This window comes from Aotus nancymaae, unplaced genomic scaffold (assembly GCF_030222135.1).
Source record: "Aotus nancymaae isolate 86718 unplaced genomic scaffold, 86718_ANA_hifiasm-v0.15.2.pri h1tg000008l, whole genome shotgun sequence".
Lineage (NCBI taxonomy): Eukaryota > Metazoa > Chordata > Mammalia > Primates > Aotidae > Aotus > Aotus nancymaae.
In genome coordinates this window covers 3,685,483-3,713,191 of record NW_026988419.1, presented here as the reverse complement: position 1 = coordinate 3,713,191, position 27,709 = coordinate 3,685,483, and the positions used below count along the sequence as shown (strand labels likewise).

The window sequence follows — 27,709 nt, the reverse complement described above, 5'->3', positions numbered from 1 at the left end:
ACAACAAAAGACATTTGAAAACTGCTAATTGGGGCCAGTATTCAATTATGGCAAAAACCAAACATTAATGTATAAAAAGAAACCTTTTGTCTGCAGAAATCAGGTAAGTATGTGTATGTGTGTGTAGTATATATGGTCATTAGAACTTAGAAGAATAAAGTCACAGAGCTCTGATACGTGATACTTGGTGGTGGTGGTGGTGGTGCCCAGGCTGGAATGGAATGACGCAGTCTCAGCTCACTGCAAACTTCTCTTGGGTTCAAGCAATTCTCCTGCCTTAGCCCACCTAGCTAGTAGCTGGAATTACAGGCATCTGCCACCATGCCCAGCTAATGTTTTTATTTTTAGTAGAGACGGGATTCACCATGTTGGCCAGGCTGGTCTAGAACTCCTGACCGCAAGTGATCTGCCCACCTCAGCATCCCAAAGTGCTGGGATTGCAGGTGTGAGCCACCACACTCAGCCCCCATGGTATATTCTTAACTCTGAAGAGTTATTTAGTTGTGGTCAGTTTGGCTAAAAGACTTCCAACCATATGTATACATACATATATATACACACACATATATATATACATACACACACACACACACACCCCTATATATATATTTTTTGGGAGACGGAGTCTCACTCTTTTGCCCAGGCTAGAGTGCAGTGGCATGATCTCAGCTCACTGCAACCTCTGCCTCCCAGGTTCAAGCAATCCTCCTGTCGCAGCCTCCTGAGTACCTGAGACTACAAGCACGTGTCACCCTGCCAGGCTAATTTTTGTATTTTTAGTAGAGACAGAGTTTCACCATGTTGGCCAGGCTGGTCTCGAACTCTTGACCTCGTGATCCACCCACCTCAGCCTCCCAAAGTGCTGGGATTACAGGTGTGAGCCACCGCACCCAGCTTCCAACCATATTTTTAAGTATATTCTATGACTGCTTTTAGATGTTGTAGTGGATGTTTATACATGTCCTGCCTTGTTCCAGAAAAAATTTAAGGGAGCATGATCCTAAAGCTAGATATACTTATTATATATGTTAAATACACCATTAATTCCAAAATTTATATATTATATATATATGTATGTAATAATAGGTATATCTGGCTTTAGGATTGTGGAGAATGTTCCACTAACAATGATCTACCTTTACCCTTGCTTCTATATTCTGCAAAGGTTAAAAAAATTTGGAGTCTGCCGGGCATGGTAGCTCACGCCTGTAATCCCAGCACTTTGGGAGGCCGAGGTGGGTGGATCACAAGGTCAGGAGTTCGAGACCAGCCTGGACAATATGGTGAAACCCCATCTCCACTAAAAATACAAAAATTAGCCGGGCATGGTGGCATATGCCTGTAGTCCCAGCCAGTCGGGAGGCTGAAGCAGGAGAATTGCTTGAACCTAGGAGGCGGAGGTTGCAGTGAGGCAAGATCATACCACTGCACTCCAGCCTGGGTGACAGAGTGAGACTCAGTCTCAAAAAAAAATTGAAGTCTTTGAAAAATCTGTTTTTTTAAGTCTTCTGAGAAAAATGTAGACATGTGCCTAAAAGAACTTTGTTTTAGTTAAGATGTTGTTTTCCCAAAGGATGATGAGTATGTAGAGAAGCTCATGGTCCTCAGCTTGCACTCTGGAGACTTGGTTGGGACTAGAAGGTCATATATAGTACTCATAGCTTAGCTCTCTATGCAGCTAACTTTATCAATGATGAGCAGTAATCTTGAAAGCAGATGAAGCTGGGGTATAGGCCAGGCTTTTTAAAAATCTTTTTAAAAAATTTTTTAAAGGATAGGGGCATTCAGGGGTATCCTTTTCATATTTACTTGACTCATAATCTTAGAAATTACCTATTTGGTCAGGATCTAACAAAATCACTTAGCAAACATTTATTTGTGATTACTGTGTTTAAAATTATATTTTTATGTATTACTTTTTTTGTAATACTTGATTTGTGTGTAAGATGACAGAACAAGTAAGTACAAAAAGTAGAATTTGGAATCAGGAGACTTGCCTTGAATCCTGACACCTACGGTTATTGTGTAATACCATGGCCAGCCTTTTATGTGACTTGATATACAGGAATTACTTACCATGGGAGCTAGAGAAAGGTACAGGGTGGATTCATGGAGGGAAAGTGTTGATAGACATTGTGGTCAGGAATACACATCACACTATATAGCATGCCTTAATCAGTTATTTATTCCAGTTTAACACTGTTAAGAACAGCCAATCCAGAAAAGCTGTGAAGCTCCACAACAGGATGGCTCTATAAATAGTGTTGCACTCTTAGGAACCCAGATCAGCCCTTTCAGTATTCCATCTTGGGTATTACATGAAGCCATCACAGTTTAGTCACAATATTGCCAGGTTTATATTCATGGCATAAACAATATTCAGACAGACAAATTAGAGTTGCCCAGCAAAGGTGTGCATCCAGCTTTGTGTGTAGCAATAGGGAAATTATAGGCACTTTGCTAGAGTTCCTGCTCACTTACCCTCCAAGAGCATCTTGGTTCTGTCCTCTAGCTCCTTTCTGCATGTTTTTCAGGTGAAAATTTTCTAGTTAACTCTTGATTATATATCATTTCTGTGAGATTTTTTTTTGTTGGTGTGATTTTTGTTTTGAGAAATGTTATTCAGTTCTACTCAGCAAATGTATCTAGGATGTTGTGCAAAGCAGCATACCAAATGTTATAAGAATATAAAATGACTGTTAATAGACAGCTTTGCTATCAAGAGGCTTCCAGATTAGTTGGAAGTGATACATAGATACATAGTAACACATTATAATTAAGATTTAAAAAATCTTAGAAGTGTAAGGAGGACCTTACACTTTTACTTTGGAGATCTTTATGGAGAAGCTGGTGTTTGAAAGTGGTCTAGAGGCCAGGCGTGGTGGCTCATGCCTGTAATCCCAGCACTGTGGGGAGGCCAAGGTAGGTGCAGGAGAATCACTTAAACCTGGGAGGCAGAGGTTACAGTGAGCCGAGATCACGCCACTGCCCTCAGCCTGTTGACAGAGTGGGACTCTGTCTCAAGAAAAAGAAAAAAGTAGTCTAGAGATGGGCAGCATTTTGGACAAGTAGAGTGAGGAGGGGTTACCCACATTGGCATTGCTGTAGTTTCCAAAAATCATTTCACGGAGAGAAGGGGAGGGACACTATGAACCAGTTGTTGAAGGCATTGCCCATGGAACTATTTCCTCTGTAGATATTCTTCCTCTTACCTGCCATCAACAAGGTGAGTTCAATTGAATTGCAGTGGACAAAATGAAAACACATGTAGACTGGAACAGTTAAGTAAGAGAGCTCTGAGACCCTGTAGAAGGAAAGGGTAGTGTTTATATCTGAAACATGGATTACAGTGGTCATTTTGCAGTTTTACATAAATCTAACTTTGAACTTCTTGATAAATAAGGGGAAAATTAAGTAAAGCAAAATTCAATGGATTATATAGTTCACCTTTCAGTGATTATTTATTTAAGGAGACATACTAGTTCTTCAAATAGAAACTTTTCTCTTACTATTTTTTAAATTATGAAATACGTAAGTTTATACAAATAGGCTATAATACAATGAATTTCCAGCTTCAACAGTTAATACTTTGCTAGCCGTTTCATCTGTCCCCCACCTTGTTCTCTGAGAGAGGTGGAACTAAAGTATTTTAAAGGAAATCCCAAATCACTCATACTTCCATATGTATGTCTAACTGATAAGAATGCTTTTTATATACATACAAAATTAACAGTCATTCCTTAATTGTCATACCCAGTTTATAATTTTCCTGATTGCCAACATATGTTTTTTTCAGTTGGTTTATTTAATCAGGATACAGAGAGGGCCCATGGATTGTATTTGACTATATCATGAGTCCTTTATTATTTAAGTCTCTGCTGTCTTCCCCCCCACTCTTTTTCTCATGTTGTTTGGTTTTTTGGAGAAACCCAACATCTGTCCTGTGAAGTGTTCCATTTTCTGGGTTTGACTTACTGCTTCCCTGTGGTGATGTTAAACTTGTTCCTCTCTCTTGATGCCTGTATGTAGACTGACCACTAGATCTAGAAGCTTGATTTGATTCAGAATTGTAGTGGAAGGGGACGGGAGGGGGTGGTTGGAGAGTCAAATTTTGATAGATGATGCTTTGTACTTCATATTGTGTTGTATCATGAGTCACACTGGTGTGTGGTTGTCTTAATAGATTAGTGTTGTCCATGTAGTTAGTCTGCGTATCCTCTATGAAATTCCCCATCAGCCTTTCACCGAATAGTTAAAGCCACTGGTGATCGTTGCCTAGTTCCATTATTTCATCAAGAATTACAAAATGGGCCAGGCATGGTGGCTCACACCTGTAATCCCAGCACTTTGGGAGGCCAAGGCAGGTCAATCACTTGAGGCCAGGAGTCCAAAACCAGCCTGGCCAACGTGGCCAAACCCTGTCTCTACTAAAAATACAAAAATTAGCTGGACACAAGCCTGTAGTCGCAGCTACATAGGGAGGCTGAGGCACAAGAGTCGTTTGAACCTGGGAGGCAGAGTTTGCAGTGAGCTGAGATCATACCACTGCACTCCAGCCTGGGCAATAGAGTAAGACTCTGTTTCAAAAAAAAAAAAAAAAAAGATTACAAAATGGTAATTTTTTTCTTTCCACATTTATTAGCTATGAATCTTCTATAAAGAACTTTCCCTTGTCACCTATTTGATTATCCTGAAATATAGTCTGTTCAGAAAAAGGCAGGATAAATGTACATTTCCATTTTTTTTAACCAATTTTTGGTGTATTGCATTGTTGCCTTCACAACCTCCAAGGTAAACCAATGAAAATTTTTTTTACTAGTATTATAATTTTAATGGACTCTATCGTGTTACATATATTATTATATATACATGTTACTATTAAATATACAATAATTTAATGTATGCAAATGCTTGATTTCCATGTTACTACATTGTCATCATTTTTTTAATGCTCAAATTCTACCATCTTAGGTTTGTGCAGCACTTCTTAACTTAGCTCCTGTGTCTTTTTTAGCATGCATGACCTCATAAGTGCAATATTTGCTTTCTGGAGTAACATGTCCCTGGCTCATCTTGGGTATTTCCTACTCTTTCATGAAGTCTTGGTTTCTTTTTGTAGGAAATGATCATGTATTGATTTTTTTTTTTTTTTTTTTTTTTTTTTTTTTTTTTGAGACGGTGTCTTGCTTTGTCTCCAGGCGGGAGTGCTGTGTCTCCATCTCAGCTCACTACAACCTCCGCCTCCCAGGTTCAAGTGATTCTCCTGCCTCAACATCTTGAGTAGCTGGGACTACAGGCGCATCCCACCACGCCCAGCTAATTTTCATATTTTTAGCAGAGACAGGGTTTCACTATGTTGGCCAGGATGGTCTTGATCTCTTGACCTTGTGATCCGCCTGCCTTGGCCTCCCAAAGTGCTGGGATTACAGGAGTGAGCCATCATGCCCGGCCTCATGTATTGGTTTTTTAAAAGTACACTTTTTATATTTAGAAAAAAGTATTGCATGCACATTGTAAATATTTAACCTTAAGAAAAATATAAATATCAAGTCATGTTCTCACTACCCATTATTAACCTTTAATATTTTTTCTCTTAGCATATCCTTCTGCATATATAGATCATAGACGCGATTATATGAATGCAAGTTTATATTCAAGGTGTTTTCACTTAAGAGGAGTTGTAGACATTTTTTGATGTCAGTAAAAATCTTCAGAAGCATTGATTTTTAAATGACTTCTCAGTGTTCATTTCTACGTGGTGAAGATTCTAGTTGATTTTCCTTTTTCTACTGTATTAAATAACTATTCAGTGGCCATATTTGTATATAAATCTTAGAGAAGCAATAGATGATGAGGATACATTTATGGAAGTGGAATTGCGGGCTTAAAGAGAAACATTTTTAAGGTTACTGATACATATGAATGTATTGACTGTAGTATGAAAGATACTGGATAACCTGACAGACACTGTATAAGAGTTGGTCAAAACCTGCTTTGAAGTTCCAGCTTTTTCACTTTACTAAGTAGCTTCATGATATTTGAACAAATTAGCCATTAATTTTGAGCCTTAGTTTACTCATCTATAGAACAGAAATAATAAACTTCTTGTAGGAATGAACGGAGAATCCCACTGTTTCTTTGAGGATCAAAATAAATATTTAATAGGTCATTCTACAAATATTCTACCAATATGTGCCTGCTGTGGTTTGAATGTTGTTTGTTTCCATCAAAACTTATGTTGAGGCTTGGTCCCTAATGTGGCAGTATTGGGAGGAGGATACCTTTAAGAGGTGATTAAGTCATTAAGAGGGATTAATGCCTTTCTCCTGGGATTGAGTTCTCACTGTTTTTGGGGACTAGATTAGTTAATGCCAAAGCAGGTTTTTATAAAATGCGGCCACCTCTGCTGTTTGGTCTCTTCACACATGTCCAGTTCCCCTTCTGCTTCTCCACCATGTTGTGATATGGCACAAAACCCTCACTAGAAGCTTACCAGACGCTACCACCTGACCTTGTACCTCTCAGCCTCCAGTAGCATGAGTTAAATACACCTCTTTACTTGATAAATTACCCAGAGTTTCAGCTACTTCTTAAAGCTGCTCTTGATTTATTTTAATGGAACCTAAGTTACCATATCTTTTATTTTTTTACTTCTCCATATGTAGTTTTCAATTTTATTTTTAATTTTATTTTTAATTTTTAGTTATCACAATTTATTTGCAGCTAAGAAAGGCTTGTGTCCCATTCATCAGAAGCTGAATCAAGACTTTTAGATGTAGGCTTATAGAACAATAAGTTCATTCATTTTATTCCATTTTATGTTGCTATCCAGTTTATATAATAGATACTATATACAGATAGAATGCTAAGCACTTTTTAATTCGTATACCATATTGTGAAGTAGCTATTGCTTTTCCCATTTTAGAGATAAGGAAAAGGGGGCTTAGAAATGTCTTAAGACATAACAAAGTCAGAATTTGAACCCAGGCTATCTTTAAAGGCCATATAATTAACTACTGTGCTTTAAATAATTGTTCTGCACTACCAAATATAGTCTAGCACCTAATACAGTATCTGTAAATAGTTATTGTTTGAATTAAGTAACAATAATGCTGGAAGCAAGGGATTAAGTCTTAGAACCAGCTATCTAAAAAGAATATACATTGATGCATGTACTACATTTCACACTCCATGACTGCTTAAGAAGCTTTATAATCCTTGTAAGCAACTATCTTATGGTGTGTGGGTTTTTTTCTTTCTTTGTGCTTTTTGTATTTGACCACGAAGTTCATGAGTCAGATCTAACACATATGTTAGTGTAGAGTCTTGTGAGCTCAGCTGTCTAGGAATGTGTTGTCATTCAGCAGCTTTTCATTATTGTCTGGAAACACATACGCCCACATCCATACACACCAGAATGTGTCTTGAGAGCAGGCACTCTTGATGCCTTAAGTTTGAGGCATATAGTAAATACACAGTTAGTTTTGGAGTTAATGAATGTTCTGTTCACTGGCTTGTGGACCTTTTGAGTTCTCTTCAGTATTTGTCAATATATAGATGAATAGGAGTGTGTCGCATAAGCCAGAAGCAATCAGATTGCCAAAGATGGGCAGTACCTAACGGGCCTAACTTTAATAGTGTGGGCTTTTATTTTCCCAATGGGTATTCTGTATATTCTCCAGCACTTTCTTGGGATGTTTTTTGTACTCTTGAAAATATTCTTGAGAATATTAATGTGATAGAGCAGTGATTTGATGTCTTCGTGCTTTGTAAGATAGAAGTGGCCATTTCTGGTATCCTCTGGTTTGGAGAAGAGAGTAGACTTCTAGTACCAAAAACCCCCACAAACACAAAGCAAGTAATAAAAAGGAGAATATATTCCAAACTATTAATAATGACTGTATCTTACAGGCTTTGCAGGTGACTTTCACTTTCTACCTTATGTAATTCTTTAATGTTTGAATTTTGCATAATCAGTATGATCATTTTTTAAAAGCTAGAGGTTTAGCTCTCAGTAATGGACTTAGATGCGGAAATAGATGGAAAGATTTTGTATTCTGATCCCCCCACACACCCTCAACCTCAGAGGATATGGAAACTAGCAGAAGGATATGCTTATGTGAACAACAGCGTGGAAAAGCAATGTCTTTTTTAAAATGATGATTTCGATGCTCACTTTGGCAGCACATACCCTAAAAATTGGAATGATACCAAGAAGATTAGCATGGCCCCTGCACAGGGATGACACACAAGTTTGTGAAACATTCCATATTTACAAAAAAAAAAAAAGTATTTCGATGGTCAGTAAATGTCCCAATCGTTAACAGCCAGATTTCCCACAGCGTCTCTGTCTTATTCCATTTGTACTGCTGTAATATCTCAGTCTGGGTAATTTATAAGAACAGAGAGATACTTCTTGCAGTTCTGAAGACTTAAGTCCAAGATCAAGATGCTGGCATTCAGAGTCTGGGGAGGGCTGCATCTTCACATAGTGAAAGCTGGAAGGTCAAAATAGGGACAAATGCTGTGTCTTCACAATGGCAAAAGAGAGCAATCCACTCCCATAAGCCTTTGTTACAGTGACTGGAGGGCAGAGTCCTCATGACCTAAACACCTCCCATTAGTTTCCACTTCCCAGCACTTGCATTGGGAATTAAATTTCCAACCCATAGATTTTGAGGTATATTCAGACCATAGCAATCCCCTAGAGGTGATATTGACCCCACTGACAACTCCTGGCTTTTGTGGAGAATGTTGAGGGTCTAGCCTTGATGTCTATAAAGACAGACTTAGAAAACAGAATTGACTAAATTCGTGAGCTGAATATATGTGCAAGAGTTGAGTAGATTTTGCTGTGACAATCAAGTTTAGTGATGGGGTGAACAGTGGATCTATTCACTGTGAAGGGGAGCACTGAAAAAGAAGCAGGACTTAGAGGAGATTTGGATTGCCTGGAGGACATCTGTAGGAAGCAGAGTTGGAAAGGTAGGCCATTGGTCGGGCTGGAAATGGGTTTCAGATTGTTGAAAACATAGATGAGATCACCCAGAGGGAATATAGGGAGACAGCCAAGAGTGGAACCTTGAAGGACATCAACATTGGAGTAGAGATGAGTCATTGAATTAAATTCAGAAAGGAAAATAAAGAAATAAATAGATGCAGGAAAGGAAAGGGCATTGGGAGAGAGAGGAAAACAACTAGTGGAGAGCAGGGCATGAAAGCGAAAGGGGAAAACTAAATGTCCATGCAGATTCAGCTTGTAAGTGTTCATTTCATATGAAAGTAATATGTTAACACCCCTCAACACCACCACTTTGGGATTCAAACATACACCAATAATTATCATCAGAAGCAAGCCTGTCTCCATAGTAGGTGTGGATTGCCACAGCCCATTAGAATCCTGTCAGCATCTGGCTTTGTCCCAGTCACATTAGTAATTTTGGCTTAGCCCAAGGAATCCTGCTGAGGTTTATTATAAACCATTTTTGGCCAGGCGAGGTGGCTCACGCCTGTAATCCCACCACTTTGGGAGGCTGAGGCAGGCAGCTCATGAGGTCAGGAGTTTGAGACCAGCCTGGCCAACCTAGTGAAACCCCGTCTCTACTAAAAATATAAATGTTAGCTGGGCGTGTTGGCAGGCACCTGTAGTCCCAGCTGCTCAGGAGGCTGAGTCAGGAGAGTTGCTTGAACGTGAGAGGCAGAGGTTACAGTGAGCTGAGATTGTGCCACTGCACTCCAGCCTGGGCGACTGAGCATGACTCCATCTCAAAAAAAAAAAAAAAACCATTTTTTTAAGGGACAAGGGAATTGTATTTGGAAGCCAAATGAGTTTTTTAATTGTAATATCTATTTCTGTTCATTATCTTCGTGAACTTCAGTTATGTCTAAAACATAGTTAAGGCTGTTTTAAAACAATATTAAGAAAAAGTTAGGACATTAACAGAAAAATTCAGTAACAAAACCCATACGCCCATATCTAAATTTTAAAATTATTATTTTACCATATATGTAAATGTGATATTCTAGCTTAGAATTAGTTTGGGGAGCAGAAAGGACACCAGTGTGTCTGAACCTCTAGGATCAAGGCCAGAGGCTGGGCTGTGAGTTGGGGATAGGTAAAACCTAGAGGGCCATGGTAAGGAATTTGGATTTTATTTATTTATTTTTAGTTTTTTTCCCCATAGGTTATTGGGGTACAGGTGGTATTTGGTGACAAGTTCTTTAGTGGTGACTTGTGAGGTTTTGGCGCATGCATCACCCAAGCAGTTTAGACTGCATCATTTTTGTAGTCTTTTTTTTTTTTTTTTCTTGAGACAGTCTCGCTCTGTTGCCCAGGCTGGAGGGCAGTGGCGTAATCTTAGCTTACTAAAACCTCCACCTCCCAGGTTCAAGCCATCCTCCTGCCTCAGCCCCCCGGTAGCTGGGATTAAAGGCACGCGCCACCATGCCCAGCTAATTTTTGTATTTTTAGTAGAGACAGGGTTTCCCCATGTTGGCCAGGCTGGTCTCAAACTCCTGACCTCAGGTGATCCACCTGCCTCGGCTTCCCAAAGTGTTGGGATTACAGGCGTAAGCCACTGCGCCTGGCCTGTTTGTACTCTTCTATCCCTCACCCCCTTCCCCCAGTTCTCCCCAGATCCCCAAAATCCATTTTACCATTCTTATGCCTTTGCGTCCTCAAAGCTTAGCTCCCACATATCAGTGAGAACATACGATGTTTGGTTTTCCATTTCTGAGTTACCTCACTTAGAATAATAGTCTCCAGTCTCATCCAGGTTGCTGCAAATGCTGTTAATTCGTTCCTTTTTATGGCTGAGTAGTAGTCCATCACACACACACACACACACACACACACACACACACACACACCCCCTACACACCACAGTTTCTTTATTCACTTGTTGATTGATGGGCATTTGGATTGGTTCCACAATTTTCCTCTGGGTAGTCACCCAGTAGTGGGATTGCTGGATCAAATGGTAGTTCTACTTTTAGTTCTTTAAGGAATCTCCACACTGTTTTCCATAGTGGCTGTACTAGTTTACATTCCCACCAGCATTGTAGAAGTGTTCCCTGATCACCACATCCACGCCAACATCTATTTTTTGATTTTTTCATTATGGCCATTCTTGCAGCAAGAAGGTGATATCGCATTGTGGTTTTGGTGTGCATTTCCCTGATCATTAGTGATGTTGAGCATTTTTTTTTATGTTCGTTGCCCATTTGTATATCCTCTTTTGAGAATTGTCTAGTCATGTCCTTAGCCCACTTTTGGATGGGATTATTTGTTTTTTTCTTACTGATTTGTGCGAGTTTGTTGTAGATTCTGGATATTAGTCCTTTGTCAGATGTATTGATTGTGAAGATTTTCTTCCACTCTGTGGGTTGTCTGTTTACTCTGCTGACTGTTTCCTTTTGCAATGCAAAAGCACGTTAGTTTAATTAAGCTCCAGGTATTTATCTTTGCTTTTATTGCATTTGTTTTTGGGTTTTTGGTCAAGGAATTTGGATTTTATTCTAAGGACAGTGAAAAGCTATTGAAGATCTTACCAGTGGATTCTTGTTATTCCTTTAAGTTCTTCTAAATATGTATAAAAGGAAATACTGCTGATGATAAAGGGGAGATGAGAGAGGCAGGTGGATTGTTACGGTGAAATATATCTTTATACCACTGTAGCCCTTCTAGAACCATTGTTACTTCCAACTTGGGCATCTCCATACTCTAGGGATTGTCAGTTTCAAAACTCAGATACGTGCCCATGTGCTTCACATCCTTCAAGGTAACAAGAGTATTCTGAATGGCTTGATGGTGGACCCCAGGTCCTTTGGAAGGCAGTGTTCCCTCCTTGGTAGAAATCAGTACCAGCTGAAGAGTTCACTCTTAAAGGTGCCTTTGGTATCATTTGAGCATTGTCTGAAGGTCACACATTATCCTGTGAAGGAATTAACTCCTGTGTTGCTTAACAACTGGGATACATTCTGAGAAATGCACCAGACAATTTTGTCATTGTGCAAACATCATAGAGTGTACAGTACTTACACAAACCTAGATAGTATAACCAACTACATAGTAATCTATATGATATAGCTTGTCTAGGCTGTAAACCTGTACAGCATGTTACTGTGTTGAATACTGTAGGTATTTGTAACACAAAGCACTAAGTGATAGGAATTTTTCAGCTCCATTATAATCTTATGGGACTACTGTCATATAATGCAGTCAATCATTGACTGAAACCACATCAGGCAGCTACATGACTGTGTAAGACATTTAAGCTTAATACTTAGCAAACCTGAACATAAGAAACAAATTTTGTCATGCAGAAGTTTTGGGGAGTGTTATTTACTTGTTTATGCTTACCAAAATCTTGGGTAACTGTATTAAGAGTTGATGAGCCTGAGGACATAAATGATTGTTGAGAATTATTACACTCATACTTTAAAAATAAAGAGGTTTTTTTTTTTTTTTTTTTTTTGAGACAGAGTCTCACTCTGTCACCCAGGCTAGAGTGCAGTGGTGGGATCTCTGCTCACTATAACCTCTGCCTCCTGGGTTCAAGCGATTCTCCTGCCTCAGCCTCCTGAGTAGCTGGGATTACAGGCACACACCACCATGCCCAGCTAATTTTTGTATTTTTAGTAGAGACGGGGTTTCACCATGTTGGTCAGGCCGGTCTCAAACTCCTGACCTTGTGATCCTCCCACTTCGGCCTCCCAAAGTGCTGGAATCCTCCCACCTTGGCCTCGCAAAATGCTGGGATTACAGGCATGAGCCACCGCGCCCAGCCTTTAACTGTATTTTTAAAACTAAATCATGAAAAATGATTTATTAACTTTACCAGTGTGATTGGATTCTGCTGAGGAATGTTACTTCTTGTTTTGGGTAGTTGTTACTGTGTTTCTTTTCCTTCTTATTTAATTTTTTTAAGGCAGGGTCTCACTCTGTCACTCAGGCTGGAGTGCAGTGGCACAGTCACCACCTCTTGGGCTCAAGTGATTCTCCAGCCAGCCTCCTGAGTAGCTAGCTGGGACCACAGGCATGTACCACCATGTCCAGTTAATTTTTAAATTTTTTGTAGGGACAGAGTCTCACTGTGTTGCTGGGGCTGGTCTCAAACTCCTGACCTCAAGCAATCCCCCAATCTCAGACTCCCAAAATGCTGAGATTACAGATGTGAGCCACATCACCTGGCCTGTATTTCTTCCGAATACATTCTTATTAGTTCATATGTTCCGTAAAATCTTAACTGCCTGGTATATTAACAGAAATGATTATGTCATGCCTCCTCTTACCCACACAGAAGCATTTTATATTTGTGTTCTCTTTGGTGGCTATACTCTTTCTGCTATAACCAGCATTTGGTGTGTGATAGGACTTAAAACCTCTGTTACCCTGGAAAGTCATATCCCTTTCACCATTAAGCCAGAGCTGAAAATATCTCTGTTGCATAGCACCATAACACATCCTGCAAAATACCACTAAACATTCCCACCCTCCACATCACTGCTATTATTTGCAGAGTTACAGATAGGAAAGATAATATTTTCAGAGGATACTGTAAGTGTGATCCACTGTTTTTGGAGAAGCAACCTGCTTGCCCCTCCTGCCCAAAGGAAAAAGTAATGGAAAAGAATGATCCAGGCTTTGTGTCCCGTCTAGCTTGTAGAGCGATCATATGACAGCTAGTTGAGAGTGACTCTCCTAATGTCAGTTCAAACTTGTAGGCATAGAAAAGTTATTTAGAAGTGGACTTAAACATCCTTGGATTTTATGGCTGGGCATGGTGGCTCACACCTGTAATCCCAGCACTTTGAGAGGCTGAGGTGGGTGGATCCCTTGAGGCCAAGAATTGAGACCAGCCTAGCTAACATGGTGAAAACCTATCTCTACTAAAAATACAAAAATTAGCTGTGTGTGGTGTCGCACACCTATAGTCCTAGCTACTTGGGAGGCTAACGCTGAGGCATGAGAATCACTTGAACCTGGGAGGTGGAGGTTACAGTGAGCCAAGATCACACTACTGCACTCCAACCTGGATGACACAGCGAGACTGTCTCCAAAACAAACCCAAAAATCCTTGGATATTTAAGAACCTAAGACAAAGGATATGCATTAGACTGTTTTTCTTTCGTTAATTAAAATGTAGTTTTAATTTTATCAAAAAAGGATTTACAAGGTGACAAGGTGAGGTAGGCAATATTTGGGGTTAGAGATTGGTCAGAACAGTTCACATCAGAACATGTTGAGAAATAACATACTTATTTATGATTTAGTTGTAGGCTTAACATTGCATTCATTTGCATGTTTTAAACATTTATTCTTTATAAAAAATATGTAAGTCATTATTTCAAACTTAAGGGAAAAGAACACTCAAGTTTTTTCATCAAATGAAATCTTAAGCAAAGCTCAAAAGCAGTGTTAAGATACTATGCAATGGAGGTATTTTTGTGTTTATATAGAAGGAAAACAAAGTAGGGTTGGTATCTGAGAGCCACCTCTTCTTACTTGGGTGTTTGTGGGGAGCACCTGGGCAGTTAAATAAAGCGTGTTGAAACTTACAGTCTGAAAACCAGTGATCTAAGTTATCCATAAGGTTTTTCTGAAAAGTATCATCTTTTGGTGTCTGATATGAGACTGTTTAGTGCCTGTGAGTTTAATTTCTAGTTTTTTTACTGAAAAATGGTAACTTCCAATATGTTCCCAAGTGACTTCCATTGTTTGTCTTGTTAACTTTGTTTCTTCATAGTGCCTTTTTGGAACAGTTGCATGTCCTCCTTTTAGATGATGTAATACTGTGGTTTATGTGGTTGAAATGTTGTTTCCTACTGCCCACAAAAAATTAAGAACTTCCAGAAGTTCATCATCCAAAGTTTTATCCAGTGAGTTCTTTCATAGGAGATGGTCAAATCCAGGCAAAGAGAGTACATGTTGACAACTGTCACATAGGAGATTAGAGAATCTAACGAGAGGTTTTTGCCGCCATCCAGGCTTCTCTCTAGCTCTGAGACCCTGTGACTGCCTGAATAAGAGGATGGGTGTGCTGAGGAAGTACGTGCCGTATTCGGGGCACCCCACTGGGGTGCTTAGGAGGAACGTGAACACCAGGAAAAGAGCATCTGGAGAGACCTAGATAGTAGGCTGTCACTAGTGGTGTTTGGCTAAACACCTTACCTAACTTTTTGCCTCAGTTGTATAATAGATACCTGTCAATTCGAGGTAAAGTGTGGTGATCAAGACAGACCTAAGTTTGACCACTTAGTTAGTACCTTGAGCCTGACTCTCAACCTTGCTAGACTTCACCGGTAAAGAGGAGCAGGAGATTATTAGAAAGGGTTCCATGAGATGAAGAATTCTAGTACTCAGCATCAGGCCTGGGAGTAGCAGTTGCCCTGTGAGTGGGAGCTGCTGCTCCCTGCCTCATCAGCAGCAGTCAGCATGTTTGTCCTCATTTAGGTGGTTAGGAGAGCAGTTGATTCGAATGAAAAGAAAAATAAAATGTTTTGAAAAATACAGTGTTCTGTAATTCTAAGCGATATGTATTATCATTTCTTGCATATATTCATGGATTTCCCTATTCCTACTTATTTTGAAAGTTATGTAAAATGACTTTCCCAAACACAGGTTTTCTTCCCAGATGAGGATTTACAAAGTCTGTCTTCTCTTGATTCTAGTGTTTGCTCACATGAGCCTTGTGCTGTGTTGCAGGTAGCACAGGCGGAGTGCAGTGGAGGCCCCTGCCCCTGCCGTCATGCCGTTCCCGTTCGGGAAGTCTCACAAATCTCCAGCAGACATTGTGAAGAATCTGAAGGAAAGCATGGCCGTTCTGGAAAAGCAAGACATTTCTGACAAAAAAGCAGAAAAGGTATGGATTTGGCTTTATTTATATTTGAAATCTCTTAATTAGCAAGTGTAAGACAATTTATGTGAGAAATCAGTAAGTCCCAATTTGGGTTTATTTTGGGTTTTAAAAATAACATCTAAAAAAGCAACATATGCTGCTGTCGCAACATGTTTTTTCTTCTGTACTTTCATCTAACAAATAGATTTCTAACTTGCAGGTTTTTGAGTTTATTTAAATTGAGTTTATTTCATTCTTGAAGTGTTTTACCTGATTCTTATTTATTATTAATTATTTTTGTAGAGACAAGGTTGTGCTGTGTTACCCAGGCTGGTCTCAAATGCCTAACCTCAAGCGATCTTCCTGCCTCAGCCTCCCAAAGTTCTAGGATTACAGTTATCAGTTATCTGCTTGGTTGGTTGATTGGCTGAGAGCAGGACGGAAAGTTTATTATAAAGTTTTAGAGCAAGAACAAAAGGAAATAAAGTACACTTGAAAGAAGGCCAAACAGGTAGCTTGAGAGATACAAATGTCACAGTTACCTGATTTTTGAAATCAGTTCTTCCCCCACAATCTTCCAGGCAGGATACCCCTCCTGGTTTTCTTTCTGTGTTCTCTGTATCCATGCCAAGTATCTCCATCTACTCTGTTACCACAGTCCAAAACCTGACTTTCATCCCACTGTGTCTTGCCCTCTCTTCCCTAAAACATCATTTTCCACTAAATCTTGTTCAACTCCTTAAATTGTTTATGAATCATTCTGATTTCCATTCTTTCTTGAAGAAATTGGTCATAGTCTTTGTGATTTTTAGTCTTTGTAATTTTAGCAGTAGCCTTCTTACTGTACTTTTTAAACATCATCTCTGCTTTACATCTTCAGTGTAGTCTCTTCTTGTAACACATGGGACCTTCGTGATCTGGTCTTTGTTTCTCTAAGTAAATTGTAGAGGTTTAGAATTATTACCCAAAATGTTTGGAATATGAAGTGTTTCAGAGTTTGGATTTTTTTTTTTAATTTTGGAATATTCTCATGTACATAATGAGATATCTTGGGGATGGGACTCATGTCTAAATATGAAATTCATTTATGTTTTATATACACCATATATGTGTGTGTGTATATATATATATAGACTGAAGGTAATTTTATACAATATTTTTAATTTGTGCATTAAATGAAATTTGTGTACATTGAACTGTCAGAAGGCAAAGATGTTGCTATCTCAGCCACCAATGTGGTTCTCACCAGTCTGTGGTTCTTGGGCATCATCATCATTCCTGACTCTGAATTTATATGCTAACAGTAAGCAGCCATTTTCTTACACTTACACACATTTAAGTACTTAACAGTAAAAAGTATGACATACCAGGCCGGGCGCGGTGGCTCACACGTGTAATCTCAGCACTTTGGGAGGCCAAGGCGGGTGGATTACAAGGTCAGGAGTTTGAGACCAGCCTGCCCAACATGGTGAAACGCTGTCTCTACTAAAAAATACAAAAATAAGCTGGGCAGGTGGCAGGCGCCTATAATCCCAGCTACTTGGGAGGCTGAGGCAGGAGAATCTCTTGAACCTGGGAGGCAGAGGTTGCAGTGAGCTGAGACCGTGCCATTGCACTCCAGTCTGAGCAACAGAGTGAGACTCCGTCTCAAAAAAATATATACATATGACATACCATTAATAATACCAAAACAGAGATATAGACCAATGGAACAGAACAGAGGCCTCAGAGGCAACGCCACATGTCTACAACCATCTGATCTTTGACAAACCTGACAAAAACAAGCAATGAGGGGAATCCCTGTTTAATAAATGGTATTGGGAAAACTGGCTAGCCATGTGCAGAAAGCAGAAACTGGACCCCTTCCTGATACCTTACATTAAAATTAACTCCAGATGGATTAAAGATTTAAACATAAGACCTAACACCATAAAAACCCTAGAAGAAATCCTAGGCAAAACCATTCAGGACACAGGCATATGCAAGAACTTCGTGACTAAAATACCAAAAGTATTGGCAACAAAAGCCAAAATAGACAAATGGGAACTAATCAAACTCCCCAGCTTCTGCACAGCAAAAGAAACAGTCATTAGAGTGAATTGGCAACCAACAGAATGGGAAAAAATTTTTGCAATCTACCCATCTGACAAAGGACTGATATCCAGAATCTAAGAACTAAAACGGATTTACAAGAAAAAAACAGGCCCGGCCGGGCGTGGTGGCTCACGCCTATAATCCCAGCACTTTGGGAGGCCAAGGCAGGTGGATCACAAGGTCAAGAGATCGAGACCATCCTGGTTAACAAGGTGAAACCCCGTCTCTACTAAAAATTAGCTGGGCATGGTGGCACGCGCCTGTAGTCCCAGCTAATCAGGAGGCTGAGGCAGAAGAATTGCTTGAACCCAGGAAGCGGAGGTTGCGGTGAGCCGAGATCACGCCATTGCACTCCAGCCTGGATAACAAGAGTGAAACTCCATCTCAAAAAAAAAAAAAGACAAAAACAAGCCCATTCAAACGTGGGTGAAGGATATGAACAGACATTTTACAAAAGAAGACGTATATGAGGATGTGGAGAAATAGGAACACTTTTACACTGTTGGTGGGAGTGTAAATTAGTTCAACCATTGTGGAAAACAGTGTGGCGATTCCTCAAGGACCTAGAAATAGAAATCCCATTTGACCCAGCAATCCCATTACTGGTTGTATATCCAAAGGATTATAAATCGTTCTACTATAAGGACACATACACACGAATGTTCATTGCAGCATTATTTACAATAGCAAAGACCTGGAACCAACCCAAATGCCCATCGATGATAGACTGGACAGGGAAAATGTGGCACATACACACCGTGGAATGCTATGCAGCCATAAAATCTATGAGTTCGTGTCCTTTGTAGGGACATGGATGAACCTGGAAAACATCATTCTCAGCAAACTGACACAAGAACGGAAAAATCAAACACCGCATGTTCTCACTCATAGGCGGGTGTTGAACAATGAGAACACATGGACACAGGGAGGAGAGCATCACACACGGGTCTGTGGCGGGGAAATAGGGGAGGGATGGCAGGGGGTGGGGAGTTGGGGAGGTATAATATGGGGAGAAATACCAGATATATGTGATGGGGAGGAAGGCAGCAAACCACACTGCCATGTGTATACCTATGCAGCAGTCTTACATGTTCTTCACATGTACCCCAAAACCTAAAATTCAATAAAAATATTATAATAATAATAATACCAGGCTGGAGTGCGATGGTACTGGAACTAAGGTGGTACCTCAGTTCAGGGTAACTAAGCAGCATGGTTGTTGTGTCATCTGTATCTGTTATTACTTCTTAGATAGAATATCATAATCATTTGATTTGGGATTTCTATTTTTATTATTATTTTTTTTGAGATGGAGTCTCGTTCTGTCGCCCTGACTGGAGTGCAGTGGCACGCTGTCAGCTCACTGCAACCTCCCCTTCCCAGGTTCAAGCAGTTCTCTGCCTCAGCCTCTTGAGTAGCTGGGATTACAGGCACCTGCCACCACGCCCAGCTTATTTTTATATTTTTAGTAGAGATGGGGTTTCCCCATCTTGGCCAGGCTGATCTTGAACTCCTGACCTCGTGATCCACCTGCCTTGGTCTCCCTAACTGTTGGGATTACAGGCGTGAACCAGCGCACCCAGCCAGGATTTCTGTTATAAGTATTATTATACTGCGGTGTAGTATGGATGCTTTCAGGTGAGTTTGAGGAGTATATGACTAATTATTCCTACTCTAAATGGTCCTAGCTTTGGTGCCTACGAGCTATCATTTCTGCTCTGTCTGTATTTTCTTTTATTGCTTGTTGTAATCTTTTGATATGTGCTGCTAACTGATGTTAAGCTTAACCCAGCTTCCTTTCATTTTCTCATTCTTTTCAATGTTTCTAATGCCCTTTGGACTGGGAAACTAGATTAATTGAAACAATTTTAATAAGAGAATATAGATTCTAAGAGAATTTCCTTAGGTAAGGTAAGTGGTACTGTAAACACGGGATTCAAGTACATTTCTCATTTTATTGGTCAATGGGATATAAAAATATGAAAAGTTTAGTTCCAGAAACTAGAAACAAAATGACCTCAAGAAGTTTGACTGAACCTCATTAACATCTACTAATTCAGAGGGTAATAGCACTTAAGTTGGCCTCCCTCTCACTGCTGGACATCTTCAACTTCAGGAAACATGCAGAAGTCCTGATAGCCTATGGGGCTTCCACGAGGTGGAGGCGGCTACAGCCCGCAAAAAGCAGAGGTGTTACCCATGACTGGGCTCTAGAGGCAGTCGGGAGAGAGCAGACCCCACAGAGTAGACGTGATACTTGCCTGCCGGAACTTCCCTCAGTGGTATTCCTTTATCCGTATCCTAAAACTGCAAATTGATGAAAGGATAATAAGTATGTCCCATAAATTAAAAATGGTTCACCTGAGTGCGGTGGCTCACACCTGTAATCCCAGCACTTTGGGAGGCCGAGAGGGGTGGATCATGAGGTCAGGAGTTCGAGACCAGCCTGACCAACATGGTGAAACTATCTCTACTAAAAATATAAAAATTAGCCAGGTGTGGTGGCTCACACCTGTAATCCTAGCTACTCAGGAGTCTGAGGCAGGAGCATCGCTTGAACCTGGGAGGCAGAGGTTGCAGTGAGCCAAGATTGTGCCACTGCACTCCAGCCTGGGTGACGGAGCAAGACTGTGTCTCAAAAAAAAAAAAAAAATTTTTTTTTAATGGTTCATCTTTTGTCTGTGGCTAAATATGTTGTGTACTCATTACATTCATTCTATTCATCAGAATCATACTGAACACCTATTAAATGCTCGGTCAGATTTTAGGCACTGGGGACACAATACTCAGTAAGATGGACAAGGTTGCTGTTCTTTCTGAGCTTCTGTTCTAATTAAGCTGGACAGTAAATAAGTAAACATAACTGAGTAAGAATTTCTGGTGGCAGCAAGTGCCACAAAAGCAATAGAATGTACTGATGTGATGATAAAGCACATTTCTTAAGCTTTTGGGTCTCAAGATCTGTTTTATTATTGAGGACCCAAAAGAGATTCGTATAAGTATAGATGCTTTCTCTATTGATGTTACCTTATTAGAAATTAAAACTGAAAAATTTAAAAATATTTGTTAATACATTTAAAAGTAATAAGCTCATTACAAGTTACAAATAATGTGGTTTTTATGAAAAATAACCATATTGTCCAAAACAAAAAATTTAGTGAGAAGTGTAGCATTGTTTTGAGTTTTGAAAGTCTGTATCTAGCTTAATAGAAAACAGCTGGATTCTCATATCTATGTTTGTATTCAAACTGCTCAAACATTATTTTGCTTTAAGTATATAAAGAAAATGTATACTTAAAGTTGGGCACGGTGGCTCATGCCTGTAATTCTAACACCTTGGGAAGCTGAGGTGGGTAAATCACTTGAGGCCAGGAGATCAAGACCAGCCTGGCCAACATGGCAAAACCCTTTCTCTACTAGAAATATGAAAATTAGCCAGGCATGGTGGTGCACGCCTGTAGTCCCAGCTACTTGAAAGACTAAGCCATGAGAATTTCTTAAATCTGGGAGGCAGAGGTTGCAATGAACTGAGATCACACCACTGCATTCCAGCCTGGGTGACAAGCAAGATCTCTCTCAAAAAAACCAAAAAAAAAAAAAAAAAAAAATCTGACCTCATAGATGTGTAGTTGGAACAGAGACCAGTATTTTAATAGCCTTTCAGATAATTTAAAATATTTAATACCACACAATTGGTGGTTTCTTTGTTGCATTACAGAGCATGAAACTATATGAATGTACTTTTTATATTCTGTACTTTGAAAGGAACTTTTACCAGTACGTGATTTTATAACATGTTTTGGTCATTTAGAAAGTACAGATGGTGGCTGGGCATGGTGGCTCATGCCTGTAATCCCAGCACTTTGGGAGGCCGAGTCAGGTGGATCACTTGAGGTCAGGATTAGAAATTAGCATGACCAACATAGTGAAACCCTGTCTCTACTAAAAATACAAAAATTAGCCTGGCGTTGTGGCACGCACCTGTAGTTCCTGCTACTCAGGAGGCTGAGGCAGGAGAATTGCTTGAATGGGGGAGGCAGAGGTTGCAGTGAGCCGAGATTGTGCCACTGCACTCCAGCCTGGATGACAGAGCAAGACTCCGTCTCAAAAAAAAAAAAGTACAAATGGTCCCTGACTTAAGAATTTTCAACTTTACAGTGTTGCAAAATAGATATACATTCAGTAGAAACCGTGCTTTAAGTACCCGTACAGCCATTCTGTTTTTCACTTTCATTACAATATTCAGTAAATTATGTGAGGTATTCCACACTTTATTATAAAAGACCATCCTGGTCAACATGGTGAAACCCCGCCTCTACTAAAAATACAAAAAATTAGCTGGGCACGGTGGCGCGTGCCTGTAATCCCAGCTACTCGGGAGGCTGAGGCAGGAGAATTGCCTGAACTCAGGAGGCGGAGGTTGCGGTGAGCTGAGATTGCGCCATTGTACTCCAGCCCGGGTAACAAGAGTGAAACTCCGTCTCAAAAAAAAAAAAAAAATAGGCTTTGTGTAAGAGGATTTTTTGCCCGATGGTAGGTTATTGTGTTCTAAGCACATTTTAGCTAAGTCGTGCTAAGCTCTGATGTTTTGTGGGGTAGGTGTATATATAGTAAATGCACTTTTGGCTTACAATATTTTCAACTCTTGATGGTTATATCTGCAAATAGCTCCATCATCAGTTGATGAGGAGCGTCTGTATTGGATCACTGACATACAGATTTCCCAAATGTTGACACGTACAGATTATAAAGATAAACTTTTTAAAATAACACCACTGATCTCATTAGAAGAGTCTTAAGTATTGGGATGTGGTCAGCCTTATCCATGATGTATTTAAATTTTAGAATTCAGATTTGGCAACAAATACAGTTTGTCGTTTTCCTTCAAGTGACAGGTTCATTTCAGTCATTTTGGAGAAAACATCTGCCAAATAATTCAAGTCTGAATAATTTATCAATCTTCCAATAACAAAAGCAGTTAGTTCAATTTATAGCTGAAATAATGATACAAGTACTTTTATTTAAGATAACCAGTCATTCTATAAGGAGCCAAAGGCACTTTATATATACATCCCATTTGTTTTCTGAAGAGCAGTCCATGCAAATTACTTATGCTGAAATAATTTAAGACTAGGAGGGAAAAACCCTGGAATTTCCTATTCACTTTCTTACCAGGATTCAGAAGGAAGTAGCAACTAATGCAAATGGTGAAGAGGGTACTGAGACCTGAAAACAATGGAAAGATGAAAATTGAATCACTAAATTAAAAACAGTGAAGAACAATTGATGTTATACTGAAAATCTAATCACATTAAACCCAGGTGCTTGCAACCTATTTAGCATTGTTCTAGAAATTCTAATCAATTCATAAAGAAGTGGTTTAGAAATAAAAAATATACCTATTGCAAATAAAGAGGGAAAATTAATGTAGAGATACTTATAAACATTTACAAAATACAAGATAATTAATGGGAAAATAAGAGTTTATTAAGGTGGTTATATGAATAGAATATTCATAGCTTTCCTAAACACTGTGTTATACTGTTTTTGCATTGCTCTAAAGGAATACCTGAGACTGGGTAATTTATAAAGAAAAGAGGTTTAATTGGCTACAGTTCTGTAGGCTTTACAGAAAGCATGGTGCTGGCATCTGCTTCTGATGAAGCCTCAGGAAGCTTACAGTCATGGTGGAAGGCCATAGAGAACCAGCATGTCACATGACAACAGCAGGAGAGAGATGGGGGTAGTGAGATAGAGGAGAGTGACTAGGAAGTGCTACGCTCTTTAAAACAACCAGATCTCACATGAGCTGTAGAGAGAGAGAATGACTAGGAAGTGCTACACTCTTTAGAGCAGCCAGATCTTGCATGACCCCACAGCGAGAATGCTGTCATTACCATGGGGAGGGCACCAAGCCATTCATGAGGGATCCACCTCCATGATCCAAACACCTCCTATCAGGCCCCACCTCCAGCACTGGGGGTTACGTGGTGTTTTTTTGGGACAGGGTCTCACTCTGTCACTTAGACTGGAGTGCAGTGGCACTGTCATAGCTTGCTGCAGCCTCTACCTCCCAGGCTTAATCGATCTTCAGCCTCCCAAGTAGCTGGGACTATGAGCAAATGCCACCATGCTTGGCAGATTTTTCTGTTTTTTTGTAGAGACCGAGTCTCACAGTGTTACCCAGGCTGATCTCAAACTCCTGGGCTTAAGCAATCCACCCAAATTGGCCTTCCAAATTGCTGGGATTATAAGTATGAGCTTCCATGCCTGGCCTGGGGATTACATTTCAGCATGAGATTTAGAAAGGACAAATATCCCAATCATATCACCAACCATATCAAGAAAATGTAATTTTACAAAAAAGTAACTAATTCACCATAGCAACCAAAAAAACAGTATAAAATGTCCAGGAACATTTTCATCGGGAAGCATGGTGAACCTCTATGAAGAAATCTTTAGGACTTTTTTCAGAGATACAAAAATTACCTGGTCTGTGTTACCAGATGTAAATATGGAATATAGTTAAAATGCCATTTCTTCCTAAATCATGCTTAAAGCAATTCTGTTCACAGCAAGATTATTTTGAAACTTTACAGATATAAGTTCTACTCTGTTTTAAAGCAAAATGCATACTTCAAAACCTGTTCCACCCACATTCTTCACTCTCATCATTAGCAGAACTCTGTCCTTCCAGTTTTTCAGGTCAAAAGTCTTAAGGGTCACCCATGACTACTTTCTCACTCCCCAAATCTATCCACTTTATCTGGAAAAAGAAAAGAGTCCAGAATCTAATCACTTCTCCTCATTTTTTTGTTCCCACTGAGCTGTCATTTTCTCTGCCCTGGATTACTGCAATGTCCTGCTCACTGGTCTCCCTTGGTTTCCCTACAACCATAGTGATTGTTTCAAAACATGAGTCAAATAATATATTCCTTAGAGTAAAAGTCAAAGTCCTAACAGGGGCCTAAAATAAGTTCTGCAGGCAAATCTTGTAAGGTCTATTTTTATCAATCTCGTGAGCTAAGAATGGTTTTTACATTTACAGAGTTGGTTAAAAAAGCAAAGAAGTATATGAGGCAGAGACCTTATATGGCCTGCAAAGCCTAAAATATTTGCTGTCTGCTCTTTTACATAAATGCCAACTCCTGCCCTGAACAATGAGGCCCATGACCTTAGTGGTCTTGTCTCCTAATATTCTTCATCACATGGGTCTCCTTTCCTCATGCACTCCAGTTATACTCCTGCCTGCAGACCTTTGCATTTGGCTTTTTCCTTTGCCTGAAAGATGCTTTGCCTCGTGCTCTGTTTGGCTTACCGCCTGTCTTTTTCAAGTCTTTGCTCAAATGCCACTTTTCACCCAACCCGCTATATAAAACGCAAGCCTACTCTGTGGCATTCCTCTTCCCCCTTATCTTGCTATATTTTCCTAGGCAGTATACTTAATGATACTTGCTTACTGTTTTCCCCGGATTAGACCTTCAGTCTTTCAAAGGTAGAGCTCAACAAATAGGTGTATTTATTGAAAATGGAATAGAAAACAGAGTGTTTAATAACATGAAACACTGTCATCTTGTACTCTTCTGAATTCTTAATATCTTATCTGAATTAGTTAAAACAAATGTTGCTGTTTGGGTGCAGTGGCTCATGCCTGTAATCCTAGCACTTTGGGAGGCTGAGGAGGGTGGATCACCTGAGGCCAGGAGTTGAAGGCCAGCCTGGCCAACGTGGTGAAATCCCATCTCTACTAAAAATACAAAAATTAGTCAGGCATGGTGGGGGGTGCCTGTAATCCCAGCCACTTAAAAGGCTGAGGCAGGAGAGTCACTTGAACCCGGGAGGTGGAGGTTGCAGTGAGCCAACATCATGCCATTGCACTCCAGCCTGGGTGGATAGAGTGAGACTCCGTCTCAAAAAAAAAAAAAAAAAATACACACACATACACACGCGCGCGCGCACACACACACACACATATATATATATTGGTAAGACTAGTGTAGTAGTTTACGTATTGAATTTGTGACTGAGGAGATAGTACCATATTGTTCTCTGGATTCTGTGATGGTGGCCAAGTACTGTATTATATTTCTGTTCGGTGCTTCTGCCCTCAGAACTAGTAAGATAAATGTCCTTACTCAAGAGATCTCTACTAGTGGTATTGTCCATATAGGTTTATGTTCGTCATCTTTCCCTATATTTAAAGATGATTGGGGACATTTTTCCTGATTAGATAAATAATCATACCTAATGGATGTGGTGATTGAATCACTGTGAGCTTGTTGACAGAGTTTTCGTGATTTATAGGATAACAGTTCTCAAGTCTAAGCTGACATTCATTGTGATTGACTTATATGAAGAGAATTAAAGGATTTAATTAGCCAAGTTTGTGAATGACAAAAATTGGAGGAGAATAGCAAATTCTGTGAGTGCCTGAATTAGGCACCAAAAAAGGGTTGATTAGCTGGAGGTGGTGGGTCAGTGGTTAGAAGGAATGTATAATAGTAATTGATAAAACACAGTGCAAATAAAAGTATGGCTCTGTTCTCTATCTAAAAAACAGACCATATGTTAACAAAGAAAATAAAATCATTAAAAACGCTTGATTAATTTAAAAGAAGGCAGAAAATGGAGGAAGGAATTAAATAACAGATGGGATATAGAAAACAAATAGTAAGATGTTAGACTCAGATGTACTCTATCAATCATATTAAATATAAATGGTCTGAATAACCCATTTAAAAAGCAGAGATTGTCAGATTGGATGAAAAAATCCCTACTGTATGGTGCCTATTAAAAAATGGACTTTACAGGTAGCAACACAAATAGGTTAAAAGTAAAAAGAATGGAAAAAGATAAACGTTGTTAACACTCATCAGAAGAAAACTGGAGTGGCTCTACTAATAGCAGGCAAAATAGACTTTGGAGCAATGAATATTACCAGAGATAAAGTCATTTTATGATAAAGTAAGGGTCAGATGTTCCAACAGATACAGTAATTCTAAACATTTATGCACTTAATAACAGAGCTTCAAAATAAAGCAAAATAAAACCTGATAGAACTGCAAGAAGTAGTCAAAGTCACAATTAATAGTTGGAGATTTCAGTACCCCACTCTCAAGAATTGATAGAACGATAGAACAAGCAGGCAGAAAATCAGCAAGGATTTTCTAGGTAGACCGGAATGATACTGTCAACCAACTTGACCTGATTGACATATATAGAACACTTAACAACTGTGGAACACACCTACACATTCTTTTGAAGTTCACATGGAGGATCTACCAAGGTAGACTATATTCTGGGTCAAAGAAAAAGGTCTCAGCACATTTTGAAGGATAAAGTCATACAGTGGATGTTCCATGACTGCAATAGAATTCAATTAGAAATGAATAACAGAAAAATCCTTGGAAAAATCCCCAAATATTTAGGAACTAAATATCATACTTTAGATAACTCATGGATCAAAGAAGTTACTAGAAAGTAGTTTGAGGCCAGACACAGTGGCTCATGCCTGTAATCCCAGCACTTTGGGAGACCGAGGTGGGCAAATCACTTAAGCTCAGAAGTTCGACACCAGCCTGGCCAACATGGCGAAACCCCTTCTCTACTAAAAATACAAAAAAGTTGGACGTGGTATCGTGTGCCTGTAGTCCCAACTACTCGGGAGGCTGAGGTGAGAGGATTGCTTGAGCCCAGGGATGGAGGCTGCGGTGAGCTGAGAGGTCGCACCACTGTACTCTAGTCTGACAGAGTGAGACCCTGTCTCAAGAAAAAAG

General features: G+C 39.7%; 1 protein-coding gene and 1 non-coding gene across 2 annotated transcripts in view; both read left to right on the top strand.

Annotated features, from left to right (window-relative positions):
- CAB39 (calcium binding protein 39) overlaps window positions 1-27,709 on the top strand; it is a 103,398-nt gene that overhangs the window by 30,119 nt on the left and 45,570 nt on the right. Inside the window, exon 2 of the mRNA XM_021676868.2 lies at window positions 15,707-15,863. Within this exon, the coding sequence (XP_021532543.1) occupies window positions 15,750-15,863 (114 nt within the window). The 5' untranslated portion in view covers window positions 15,707-15,749. The remainder of the gene's footprint in view (window positions 1-15,706; window positions 15,864-27,709) is intronic.
- On the top strand, window positions 8,169-8,276 carry LOC135273697 (U6 spliceosomal RNA). Its single transcript, XR_010341513.1, has one exon. It is a non-coding gene; the product is annotated as a U6 spliceosomal RNA (small nuclear RNA).